This window comes from Camelus dromedarius, chromosome 13 (genome assembly GCF_036321535.1).
Source record: "Camelus dromedarius isolate mCamDro1 chromosome 13, mCamDro1.pat, whole genome shotgun sequence".
Classification (NCBI taxonomy): Eukaryota; Metazoa; Chordata; class Mammalia; order Artiodactyla; family Camelidae; genus Camelus; species Camelus dromedarius.
The window spans coordinates 64,190,272-64,203,225 of record NC_087448.1 but is presented as its reverse complement, the minus strand read 5'-3'; the positions used below and the strand labels follow the sequence as shown (position 1 = coordinate 64,203,225).

The window sequence follows — 12,954 nt, the reverse complement described above, 5'->3', positions numbered from 1 at the left end:
TGAGTGCTCTGAAAATGCTAAAACATGTTGATCTGCATTGGTTCATTCTCCATAACAGAACTTTAAAGCAACAGCAGAATTTATGCTGCCATGTGAAGCATCTCCTCACAGAAATGGTGCAGGGGTCGGGGGAGGGCGGGGTGGAATGGCACAGGGTCTTAACTGGGTTTCGAATTTACTTCATAGGATTAAAATTGCTGCTTCGTGTGTCACTGTGGATGTAATGCACGTGCTCTGTCATACCCACCTTTTCCACATGGTGGTACGCAGAGAAAAGGACAGCCTCTGCTCAATACTTACGGTTCAGAGCTGGGTTTGTTAATAACTGGAAGCGAATCTTGGCTTTACTTTGTCCCCTTGAGGGCTGAGGGCGTCAGTACCCCCCACACACCTGTAAGGCATTCATGACTCAAAGGCTGGGAAGCTTTGCTCGGGAATGACCGTGGTAATAACAAAACTCAAGAGTACAGCCAGGTGCTGAACAAGCAAAGGTCTACCAACAGTTTTGCAGGGAAGTATCATCACAGTAAGGAAGTGTTGTAGAGTATTTTAGGAACCAAACCAAATCAAAATAAGAGGGGAGCCATTCAGAAGACGATGCAGGCATTAGTTACTGTTCATAGTGTGACGATTTCCTGTCTAAAGGCCTTTAGAAAGTATCAATTCAGGGCTAATCTCCTATTGTATAATGAGGATAGGAAATGGAAATTATTTACTTAGATACTCCTGAAAGTTCTCTTACCGCATCAGTACGATATTGCAAGACTGCTCCAGAGGTTAAGCACGCCACGGCCCTGTGAGCCGAAGCTGATGCTCTGGCCCCAGCTCACCACTGATGCCATTTGTGACCTTGAGCACCTCTGTGACTCACTGTGTGCTTCTCCCTCTGCATGTTGAAGCAGAGCAGAGTAAGACTTGCCCTCTCCCTTTTTTTTCATGGGAATAGAATGGAAAGAAATGAGGAGTTAAAGGTGGAACTCTAGACTGAAAGAGTGAGACAGCTCAGCAGTGAGAGCCTGGCTAGTCTCACATGGTGAGCAACGCCTGCAGGTCAGAGCTGGAAGGTGGCCAGAGACATGACTAGTCCCCTCCTCAAACACAGCACCCCGGACGTCAGGGGCACAAGTCAGAGATGCCCCGATCCCTTTGCACAGGTGCTGCAAGGGCAGCAGGCACTGACTAGGTTCACAGTTGTCTCTCATTGGCAATGCTTCTACCTCCCAACACGAGAATAGGATGTGGGACTTTATGAGCCAGTTTCACAAACTGTCTTTAGGTGAAGAAAGTGGAGAGCACATTTAGCAACCTAACAAAGTAGATGAACTGCAATCACATGACTCTTCTACCTTATTCCTACCAGATTCCTTCAGCATAATTGTATTAGACATATATCCAGGAAAGCATTTTTTGGATTACATAATCTGCAAATACTGTGAGTAACTTTTTAATAATTCTATTATGAGTACAATTTTAAGTAAAGGTTAAAAGGGGAGAATAGTACTTTTTAAAGGCTTGACTTTGACTTGGATGTGGAGAAATAGGTTTTCACAAAGTACTCAGATTAATTATTACACTGAAAGAATTACTAAAAAAACCAAATTCCCAGTTTTACCAGAAGACAGATATAAAGGCTGTCTTTAACCTTGTCTTCTCAAGTTTGGGTCATTTCCACAATATTTTAGCATCTTCTTTTTTTCTAACCCTTGCTAACTTCCCTATATACTTTCTTAAAACATTAGTCTACCAAGGAGGTGACCAAAAAGACAGAAGCCAAAATCACCTCGCATGTTTGTTCTACTCTTACACTCTGACCTAATGTAATATCCCAATACATTATTTTTGGCCACTTTCCTGGTCACGGCCCTGCTGTTTGTCCCTGAGGCTGGTGGTTCTCTGTATCTCCTGACTGTTTCTTGATGTCCCTGCTCTGCTCATCCAGCAGAGTGCTTTTGGAGACAGATGTCCATACTTCCACCATCATCAGTGGCTCATATTCTAATTACATGTGACTGAAATGGAGTATTAAGTTTGCCTAATTTACTCACCCATGCTATTTGTAGATATCTCAACCACAACTGCATTACCGCTCTCAGACCTGGAGTATTCAGAGACTTACATCAGCTAACGTGGCTGTGAGTATTCTAGTTTTTCCTCCCCTCGTGAAGGTTCACAGTCCCAATGATACTCATCGAGGCTCACGGTTTCCATTTATTTATGTGTGCTGTTTCCTACACGTATTTTTCTGCTTGTCACATCATCTGGAGCACTGTGTTCAAGCAGCTCAGATCATGGCAGAGCAAATGGTAGTCGTGCAAAGAGAGATCAGTGCCATGCTCTTCCAGGTGGCCTTCTGAGCCCAGCAGTGGGCTAGCGAAGTCAGCCGTGCATCCAGGGTTTACCTGTAGCAGAACTTCTCAACCCAGCTCCGTTGGCATTTTGGCCCAGATAATTCTCTGATTGGGGTGAAGGGGGTGTGCCCTGAGCATTTTAGGATGTTTTGCGCCATCTGTGGCCTCTACCCCACTAGATGGTACTCACTCCCAGAGTTGTGACAACCAACAGTTTCTCCAGACAGTCCCAGATGTCCCTTGAGGGGAAAAGTGCCCTCTGGTGAAAATCACTGACCTAGAAAGCAAAAAGGTTACGGACTTTTTTGATTTCCAGAGAAGTCATAGAAAAGTCTGCAAATATGGTAGATTGTGGTGTTTCAGCACTTTCCAGGCTAAGCCATCACTTCTATCCCAAGTGGTGTCAGAACAGAAGTCCATGTTTTCATCAGGAAAAATGAACACAGGGCCCTCAGAAGGCTGTGTCCACCTTCCTGTGCTCTGTAGGGCAGCCCGGTCGAGTGGGAAAAGCCGCGATTGCAGCTTCATCCCCATCTTTGTGTATGCCATGGCCCCCAGCTTCGTGCTCCAGGCAATTTTCTTAATCTTCTTAGGCCTCTTTTTCTTCATCTTTAAACTATAATCATAATTCCTTTTTCTAAGAGAGATGTTATGAGAATTAAATCACATAACATAGATAAAGTGCCACATGCACAATGCCTGGCACATAGTAGGTGCTCAGTATGGCTCCCTTCTCCAAATCCTACCCTCAGGTCCCTCTGAGAGTTCAAGGGAATGGGGCCTGGTTTCAAAGGCAACAAGAGAAAAGAAAGCATATTTCTCCTTATCTATTTTTTTCTAAGAAAATACCATATAGAGTTAAAAACAGTGATTTGAATTTGTAAATCTTTTCACCCTTTCACCCTCAAAGCTCCTAATGAGATTTTTGTTTGTTTGTTTTGTTTGTTTTGCATAGACCTCACAAAATACATCATTTAAACACCATGAGACCAAGGAACCACTTGTGATTTCCTAAGAATTTTTTTTTCATTTATTCTTCATTCAATCAGTAGGTCAAAGCATTTATGAAGCTCATATTCAGCCAATAAATAAGAGCAGCTTGTCTGGACCCAGGTATCCAGAGGTGAAGGACCTTAAGTCCCACAGGAGGTGGATGCAGGGGGAGAAGACCATCAGGATGGATTTGACAAGTGCTGAGATGAGGGTTGTGGGGATTTGGAGGAAAGTGCTGCTCCAACCACAGGGTGAAGGAAAAACTCTCTGGGAAGAGACCTGAGCCAAGTGTGGACGGACAGGAAGGAGGAGGGCAGGTGTCAGGGGGAGGCAGGATCGTCACGTTATTTCTTCCTGTTTTATTTCACAAATGTCTCTAACGTTGGAAATGTTTGTGATATGTTTTGTCAGAATTCTAGATGACAATCCCATAACCAGAATTTCACAGCAGTTGTTTACTGGATTAAATTCCTTGTTCTTCCTGTAAGTATTCATCTACCTTTCAATCCATCCGTCTATAAATTGCAATGACATCTAAAGCTAGCTTTTAAAAAGAGATTTAAGAAAATCAAGCCCCCTAAAATTTCCATTAGCCAGAAATTCTTCTGTATTTCAAGCCACAATTACTGTTGCGACGTCCTGCTGGTGGCTCATGGTATATTTTTAAGCCTACCAGTTCATTTCCTTTTGATCTCTTTTAATTCCCTTTAGTCCTAAGGCATGTTTTTACTTGCAGTGGTTGACCAAAGATAGTATTCGTTTTTATTTAAATCTGTTAGATTCTCCCAGGAGCTCACATCCGACTATACTTTTAACAAAGGAAAATGTGCCTTTACCCAGCAAGAGTCACTAAAAATTCCAAAATCTTTGCCTTTATCAACTGAGCTTTTCTCCCAATTACATTTTCACTGTCTGTTAATACCCTGAGATGATTTGTCAGCAGGGGATTATTAATGTTCCCTTACAGTTGATCATATAGCATCGTTATTTTTCCGTTTACGAAAAGGGACCACAATATCATACGTTAATTGTGCAGCTTAACATGCTCATGAGTTGTTTTCCTCCCAAATGCCCCCTTCTATCACTTCTTAGATTTCATGCAGTTTCTAATGTGGCCTTTTAATATTGTAAATGATTAATGTTTCCCTTAAGATGAAACTTTAGATGTATGATGCTGGAAATGATGGCAAATTTGAAGTTTATAAGGAAAATTACTATGAACTTCAAAATTATTACCCAGTATATCCTTTTGTTTCATCTCATAAAATTAAACTGTTTCACATTTATTCCAGGTTATGTGTCACACGTATGCATTCATAGTTTCTCTGACATCTGCTCTCTTACCCATGCCGTACACAAATCTAGAGATGGTTTTGAAGTGGCAGTTATGCTTATATACTTCATCCTAATGTATTGATTTTTAGCATGCAAGCTTCCAAATTCTGGAAATGATAACAATATTATTCTTAAAGTGGCAAATGATTTTGTTTCTAATTAATCTCTTCTTTGTTCAAAGGTCAATAGTGAATAACTATTTAGAAGCACTTCCTACCCAGATGTGTGCCCAAATGCCTCGACTCAACTGGATGTAAGTATGCACTTAGGAGCTTATTTGTTATTTGCCCAGATTAAGGAAACCAGCCCTAAAATTAATTCACAATCACATGAGAATCTCATCTGTGCTTTTCTTTCTAAAACCAGTGTCTGATCATGTTACTTCCTGGTTTAAAACTCTTGAGAATCCCCACAGGTTTGAGGGCAAAGTTCAAACTTTCCCATTTAGCACCAGAGACCCCTCATCTTCTATCCCTTCCTCCACCTTCCCCTGGGGCCTCTTTCCCGGCCCCTTCTCCTCACATGCCTTCCTTCCAGATGCACCTGCAGTCAGTTCCCTGAGCACAGACTGTTCCTTAATCTTGAAAGGCCTTGCTTCTTTATCCTTTTGGTTAACTCCAACATTTCCTTCCAAAGTCAATTTAAACATCACCTTCAGGAAGCTGTCCCTGACACACCAACTGGCTCAGCGGCTGCCTCGTGCTCCCATCACACCAGGAGCAGCCTCCAGCACACCTGCCCCGCTCCACACTGCACCCCTGTCTCAGGGCACCATCATCACAGAACCAGCGGTTTGCCCATCTGTCCTCTACCACTTGGTAGATTCTGTGATTTTATCCCCAGCGTCAGCGCAACGATCAGCACATAATAGTGCTCAGCAAAACTTTGTGAAATGAACGTGCTAAACCTCTTCCACTCCTTGTTAGCTTTGAGCCGGTACATGTTTAAAGCCTTCGTTTAAGTTACACTGTGGCTTAAGTTGCCACTCTGCCGTGTTCATCTTCACAATCTCGTGAGACAGGCAGGACTGGCAGTCATTTCCCGCCCCGTGGAAATGCTGATTTACCCTGCCCCCCAGAACTCTCCTTATTGTCAAATTGGGGGACTTAATAATCATGATCTGAAGAAACTTTAGTACCTCAGCTTTTGATCCTCTCTGAGCTAGCCTCAGAATTACTTGTGACAACACTACGAGGTGACCTTGTGTATATTTGCTGACTTAAAAAAATTATTTATATACCTGTTATCAAAAGGCTCTTAAGGCAATTGGGGTCTCATGTAAATGTGCCGAATGTTAAAAATGAAAATGATGATCTGAAAAACATGCAAATAAAACTCATTATGAACAAGTGAAAAATACTTAGAAACTGAACAAGTACATCCTCACAATGGGAAACCAACAAGAAAGAGTAAAATGAACAGAAAAAAGACCAGGATCCCATCCTGCCCCCACCCCATCCCCATGGGCATCAGCAACAAAAAGGAGACCAGGAAGCAGCGTCGAAACCCTGGGTTCCGAGGACACTCATTTTCACTCTAGTCTTCCACAGACACTGGGGGAAAACAGACACCCAATGAAAATACATAATTAGCAAGGTTGCCTGATCACAAATGAGAGCTGAGAGGTCAGACCTGAACTGCCCCAGTTTAAAGGCAGAAAAAAACCTGCCTCGGCCATGCTTCTCCTTCCTTACTTGCTATCAAATAGGACTGTTTGTTGCTCACTGCTCCAAAGTTGTGTGCTTATGAGATGTAAAAGCATTTCCCCATCCTATTTAACAACATTTAGACTTTCAAGAGAGTGCAGTTCTGTAATCAAGGCTGTATTTTAAGAGTGAAAAAAAAATTGAGTTCCTACCAGACCTCCAAGATGGCTTTAAAATCAGATTTTAAGGGCAGTGACAAAGGGATTGGTGATTTTAGTGTGAATGTGAGAAAGGTTCAGAGGCAGCAAAACAGCTATTGTCATACACGGAGGAGACAGTAAGAAGCTGACCGTAAAAAGAAGTTAGGAGACTTGGCAGAAGAGTCGACCCTCTCATCCTTGATGCTGCTGGGAGCGGTCATGTCAGAGTGTTCCCAAGGCTGTTCCCTGAGTATGTGGGATGCTGCTGTCATAAGGTCCACCTGGCAGAATCCAATCTCTCTACCGGTGCTTCTCGAACGTCAGCATTTATCACAAACAATGTGAGGACTTAAGACAGATGGTTGGACCTCAGGCCTAGAGTTTCTGATTCAGTGGGTCTGGGGAGGAGCCTGGGAATTTGCGTTTTAACAAGTTCCCAGGTGATGCTGAGGCCTGGTTCCAGGCACCCTTGGAGCAGCCCTGCACTCAGCACCTGCATCACTGAGGGAGGTAGAAAGAGCAGGCACCTTCTATCACAGAGCTTGGGACTCATATCCTGACTCTGGTGTCCAGTATTTGAAAGGTAATTTGGGCTGAATTTCTCCTTCTGCAAAATAGAGACACAAATGTCTACCCGATCTTGGGGGCATGTGAGCATATAACGATCTACGATGCCATGGTCAAGTGTCTAGACGTTAGATTCAGACAGATCTGGGTTAGAAGGTCAGCTCTGCCAGTTAACAGCTGTGTGATCAGAAGAAAAGTGAATTTCCAAGATCCTCTGATTCTTCTTATATTAAATGGTGGGGGTTGGTAATAAATCCAACTTCGCAAGAGTGTATGTTACGCGCTCAGAATAGTACCTGACACTGTAAAAACCCAATAATCAGTAGTTACCACTGTTACAGTGGCAATGTTATGATATTTAATAGCGTGGTATCCATCACAGACATTCACTAAATGGTGGACTTCCCTTTCCCTCAGTTTTATTAAGTTCTAATATTAATTGGAAGGGGAAAGAAGCATGATATTAATAACACGGACCCTGCGATAATTCAGAGGAAAGCATAAAAATTGGAATGAAGGAAAAATAAAGTTCAGAACTGTCATATCACCAAAAAGTGCCTCTAGACGTATGATTTGTGCAAAAACATTAAAACTATTTTTTCTTCCTTTTAGGGATTTGGAAGGCAATGGAATAAAATACCTTACAAATTCCACCTTTCAGTTTTGCAATTCACTCACAGTGCTGTAAGTATACAACAGAATTCAGTAAATGAGGGGAAACCCAGTAGCTCTGGGAATCAAAAGAAAACATTGAGAGGTTTTAAAGTACGTTTTGTTTACAGCCTGGGTCTGAAATTGCAGTACTAGAAAATGCACACATGGATCTATTGACCTTGACTTTGGGGCCAAGCCTTCTGTTTAGCTGCCAGTCATTTAAGCCTCCTCCTTTCTGAGAGCAGTCATCACTCCTGTGCACTCTCTCAGCTGGGCTGATAGCTAACCCCATGCTCCGAGGAAGTGAGGAAACGTACGTGAAAGTGGTTAGCTGTACGATCATCAGTTGTTCCTGCCAGTGACACTTAACACTTGATGCTTCTCTCGGTAAAGAAAAAAAAATTATTCCGAAGGGAAGAACCTCAAATGTATTCAGATTGGCCAAAGACTGGTGATTTTGATTGCCGATTATGTTTTTTTATGGGGGTAGGAAGGCAGATGGATTAGTTAATTGGCACATTTGCGCTGGTAAACTTAAAAACAAAAGAATTTGCTTTAGTTTTAATCATAGTTCTCCATATATAGTAAGTACTTAGTAAACTAACAAAGATTTTGTTGATTGGATGGGTGATTGGAAAAGAAAATTTAGGGTATATCCGTTTGAAGTAGTCTAACCAATTTTCTCCAACAAACTAAGCAATAAAGGCTACTGCCAGTTTGCAAATTTATCAATCAGATTGAAGATTAGCACATTTAATGAGAAAAGAGGCTATCCCACATAGGAGACGTGAAGAATTTATTCTTCCCCTCATAGATTATGAGAGAGAACACCGGAAAACTAAACAGTAATGACATGGACATCTTCTATTTTATAGCTCCATGTAGCTTTTGAATCGCTTCCATACTCATTATCTCATTTGTTAACACCTCTGTAAGGCAGTTAGCTGCCGACCCCCTCTTTTCTGCCGTTTGTTTTGGGGGATTCCATTTCTAGACAAAGGAAATGTAAAACCACTGCCCCACCAAACAAATTTAAAATTTGTTTGTGGCTCAAAGGGGTTGGTTCAGGCTTTGCTCTTTCTGGCCTTCTCGTAAGGAACGTGCCTTACGCAAAGATCCTCTTGAAGCTTTCTCTGAGAATTATTAGCAGGGTCCAAATTTGATATTACATGTGTGTTTATTGGGAAAAAACACTTCCTAAAATAATCAGAATCCAAACCAAGTGCAGTCCTATAGCCCACGCTCAGCATTTCAAGTTCCTTAGGGCAGCCTGTCCCGAAGAGCATGTGGATACGTCCTTGGTGAGAAACTCCTGCCTTGTTTTCCACACCAGAACAGGTCTTGCTTTAAGACTTCAAAGGAGGCGTATTAGGTTACACCCAGCTCAATGGCATCTCCTAATGAGAACTGATTATTACAGCAGACACAAACCAACAGTGCTGACTCTCACCATGTCTTACAGGTTTCTGCCTAGAAATCAAATTGATTTTGTTCCAGAGAAGACATTTTCTTCATTAAAAAATTTAGGAGAACTGTAAGTAGCATTGTCTACTAGGAAAATATGATTGCTTCTTCAAGATTATAAATTTGAATGACTAGTGAGACTGCTTTTCCACTAGTAGCAATCAAAATCCTGTAGACTACTGGATATCCAAAATCAATTAAGAAAACCAACATTATCCCAAAAGCAAATTAAAATCAGACAGTGGGCTTAATATGGATTTAGCCTCCTCTAATTTCCCTGCCTATTTTCTTTGGGTGATTTCATGTATATACATATATGTGTGTGTGTTTGGGAGAAAATGAGTTTTCCATAGCTCTTAAACTCAGGGATCCTTGTCTCTAATGGCTGGAGTACAATTAATTCTCAATGAATGCTTGCTGAATGAAAAACTGACTGATTAAAATAATATAATAATAATTATAACTGAACAAAGGAATGAAGATACTTATTATCGCTTGAGAAATTATATTTCTAGAGCAGATGAAGCAAATACAAATGTCTAGAAAGAGGATTAGGCTTATTGAAAATATTCAGGGAGCTCATGTACTTTTTTTATTCAAATACATATTTTGTAGACCTAAGCCTTTTGAAAAGCATCTGTCTTACTATTAATTCATTGCTCACTACCCACATTGTGTATATCATTGGAATTTAAAATTGTCTGTTGCATTACAAATACTGGTGATTAGGGCAGAGAACCCCTTCTGATCTGAAGTCTAAAAGTGGAAATTAATTTCTTAATCACCTTCTCTCCCACTCTTTATACCTTGCTTTGAAATCCAGAAGGGACTGAGAAAAGTAACTCAGTAAGAGTAATTTGAAAAACAATTCAAGAATAATAAAGATTATTCAATCTAATGACTATCATAAAACAAATCCACAAATATTTAGTAAGCGCCTACAATATGCAAAGCACTGCATTAGAACTAAACTATTATCATTTTATGGCAAAAAAAAAATTAAAGGAAGCTCACTCAGAAGAGCTCACTCTTTGCTCACAGGGGCATTCCTGATCAGACCTTGGAGGATGGATATGGATTTGGGTTAAGAGGTGGAATGGAGGAGCAGCCAGGACAAAAAGGAGTGTGTTTTTATAAAAACTTAAGGAAACAGTGGTATAGAATCCACACTCTAAACGTTTTCCTACACTTAGGCAAAGCCACCACCCACCAAAAAGAAGAGCCTAGTTAAGATACTAGCTTACTTTTCTAAAGACTACCACCAATTCACTGCAACCTCGATAGCGTCAGTACGACGGAAGAAATTCAGAACTTAATAGAATTAGCTTGAACAAAGGCATTTATAGTTCTTGAGTTTACAAAAGCGTTAGATAATTTTACTGCGCCCTTACGGCCACAAACCCTTCCTGCAGAGGAATAAGCACACTTACGTAAGGCCACCGAGGATGTTTCTATGCAAAAGACTGTACTTTATTTTTCAAGGCAACACTTTGCAGGATGTTTTCCAGGTGTACCATGTGCAAGACTGTCATTCTTTTGCTCTGTTGTCACGCTCCCTCTGGCCTGTGCACACTTGTGGCTTTCCTTCTGCTCCATGACCCATGTATGCTCCTGGCATCTGGAGCACCGGCTCAGCCTTCCCATCTGGCAGACTGTCTATGCATGGATGTCATGACAGCCCCTCAGAAACAATCTGTTAAAATTAATTTACAGGTGATCCAGTTTCTTCCCCAGACTTGCCTGCATCGTGGTATCGGCACGCTTGCCGGCAGCCTGGCTGGAAGACTCTGCCCTTTCCTTCTGCCTCTCTTCACACTTGATGTCCTATCAGACTGTAAGCCCTGCTAGTGCCTCCTTATACCCTCATCAGCTCTAACCTGGTCCAGGGTCACAGTCTCCCACCAGGACTCTCCTCTGACTCTTTGACTTTTCATCTTATCTTTCCTTCTTCTGACAGAATTGTCATCCCATAACCCAGAGCACATTTTGCCACCGTCCTCCCTCCTTGTTGCCTGCCTTGTAGCAAAGTCCTTGACATAGTTCTCAAATGTTAATGATCAGAAGAATCACAGGGGATGCTGGCTTTAAATACATGTTACCAGCCTCCCTCCCAGAAATTCGGATGTGATAGTTCTGGAGGGGGCACCTCTTTTTATCTCTTTATTCTGATGCCTGAGCCATACTCTGGGAAACACTGCCTTGGAATGTATTCCTGGCCCTCCCATTTTGTCTCCATGCTCTTTTCCAGGCTTACCTCCTCTGTGTCTCCCCATCCTTTCTACCCTCCAGCCATGTGGGACCGCTTGCTGACTTCGGAAGATGTCATTGACTTCCAAGCGTTTTCCTCTGGTCCTGCTTAACCCTCACCTGAAAAGCTGCTCTTGTTTGACTCCACCTATAAAAATCATCAAGCTTTGCTCAAACACTTCCTAACTTCCCAGGCAAACTTCGATGATTCCTTCCTCTGTTTTTTATCCATACCTCTATAACAATAGTTGTTTCATTCTTTTCTTGCTTTATAATCTAGTTGTTTAATTGTAAGCTTCTTTAGAGAAAGAACTAAGTCCTAGTTATCTGTAACTCCCACATGTCCATCAGGAGCTCCAAAGCATCAAAAAAGAGATGAGATCTTTTGCTTGACTTCTAGGCAATTTCACATCTGTTTCACTTTCAGTATCTTCTCTGGCTCAGAAGGATATTTTGGACTCTTAAAGATTCCTGATTCCTTCTTATCCTAACAAATCTCTTTTTCACATTCTGTAGAAAAACTCCCTTACAATTCTTTCTGGATTGGATAGCTCTATTATATGTAGATCTAAACCCTCAGTTTCTTCTAAAAAATAGTACCATATAAAAATAGGTTAAAAATATATGAACTTACCCACTTGCGATCATCTGGGCAGATGTCGTAGGGCCAATACGATCTTAGTTGAATGCAGAATAAGTAAAGGGCATAGGTTTCGACTTTAAAAAGCTTATAATGTGGTTGGGTAAATAAGATATCCCATACATGAATCAAATAGGAATCACAGAAACAACGAATGGTGGAAGGTACAAAGAGTACCTAAAACAGGAAATTAGTTGAAGTAGATGTTGAAGCCGGGTTGGGAATGTGTTGGAGAGGGCTGAGAGGAAATTCCATACTGGAACTGGATGAACACAATGTCACATGTCTGAAAGTGATGGAAAACATATCCATTTGGCTGACGCACACAGCTTTGTTGTGTAACAAGTTATCAGGTTGGTTAAAATTGGGTTGTATTTTCTGTTACGTCAGATGGGCTGATGACAGTTGTGAGGAGTGTCATTTATTTCTGGTGTAATTGCTGTGGGCTTTCACTGTCATCCACAGGAACCTGTCTGGCAATCTGATAACAGAGCTCCCCCCCGACATTTTCAAAGACCTGAAGCTTCTACAGAAACTGTAAGTCCTCCTTCCCACTGTCATCAGATTTAAATGGCAGTATCTTGAGCTTCCAAAATAATAACGTCCTGATGCTTCTTTCCTCCTCCCTTCTAATGGTACAAAAGGAATCTGTCGTCCAACCCTCTTTTGTATCTCCACAAGAACCAGTTTGAAAGTCTTAAACAACTTCAGTCTCTGTAAGTGAAACGTAACAGTATGTTGATTATAATTTTGGTGAATGTGCTTTACTTAGAACCACATTTATTTTTAAGCGGGTATTTTACACACAGGAGGGCTTTTAATTTGAGGATACACCCTCAGACTCTTGTGAGTATGATCGT

The 12,954-nt window shown here is 41.5% G+C and overlaps 1 protein-coding gene across 1 annotated transcript in view; it reads left to right on the top strand.

Moving 5' to 3' along the window:
• Positions 1-12,954, top strand: part of RXFP2 (relaxin family peptide receptor 2) — a 39,950-nt gene that overhangs the window by 16,788 nt on the left and 10,208 nt on the right. The window contains exons 6-13 of the mRNA XM_064492882.1: positions 1,361-1,432; positions 2,061-2,132; positions 3,753-3,824; positions 4,858-4,929; positions 7,702-7,773; positions 9,206-9,277; positions 12,560-12,631; positions 12,739-12,810. Coding sequence (XP_064348952.1) covers positions 1,361-1,432; positions 2,061-2,132; positions 3,753-3,824; positions 4,858-4,929; positions 7,702-7,773; positions 9,206-9,277; positions 12,560-12,631; positions 12,739-12,810 — 576 coding nt within the window. The remainder of the gene's footprint in view (positions 1-1,360; positions 1,433-2,060; positions 2,133-3,752; positions 3,825-4,857; positions 4,930-7,701; positions 7,774-9,205; positions 9,278-12,559; positions 12,632-12,738; positions 12,811-12,954) is intronic.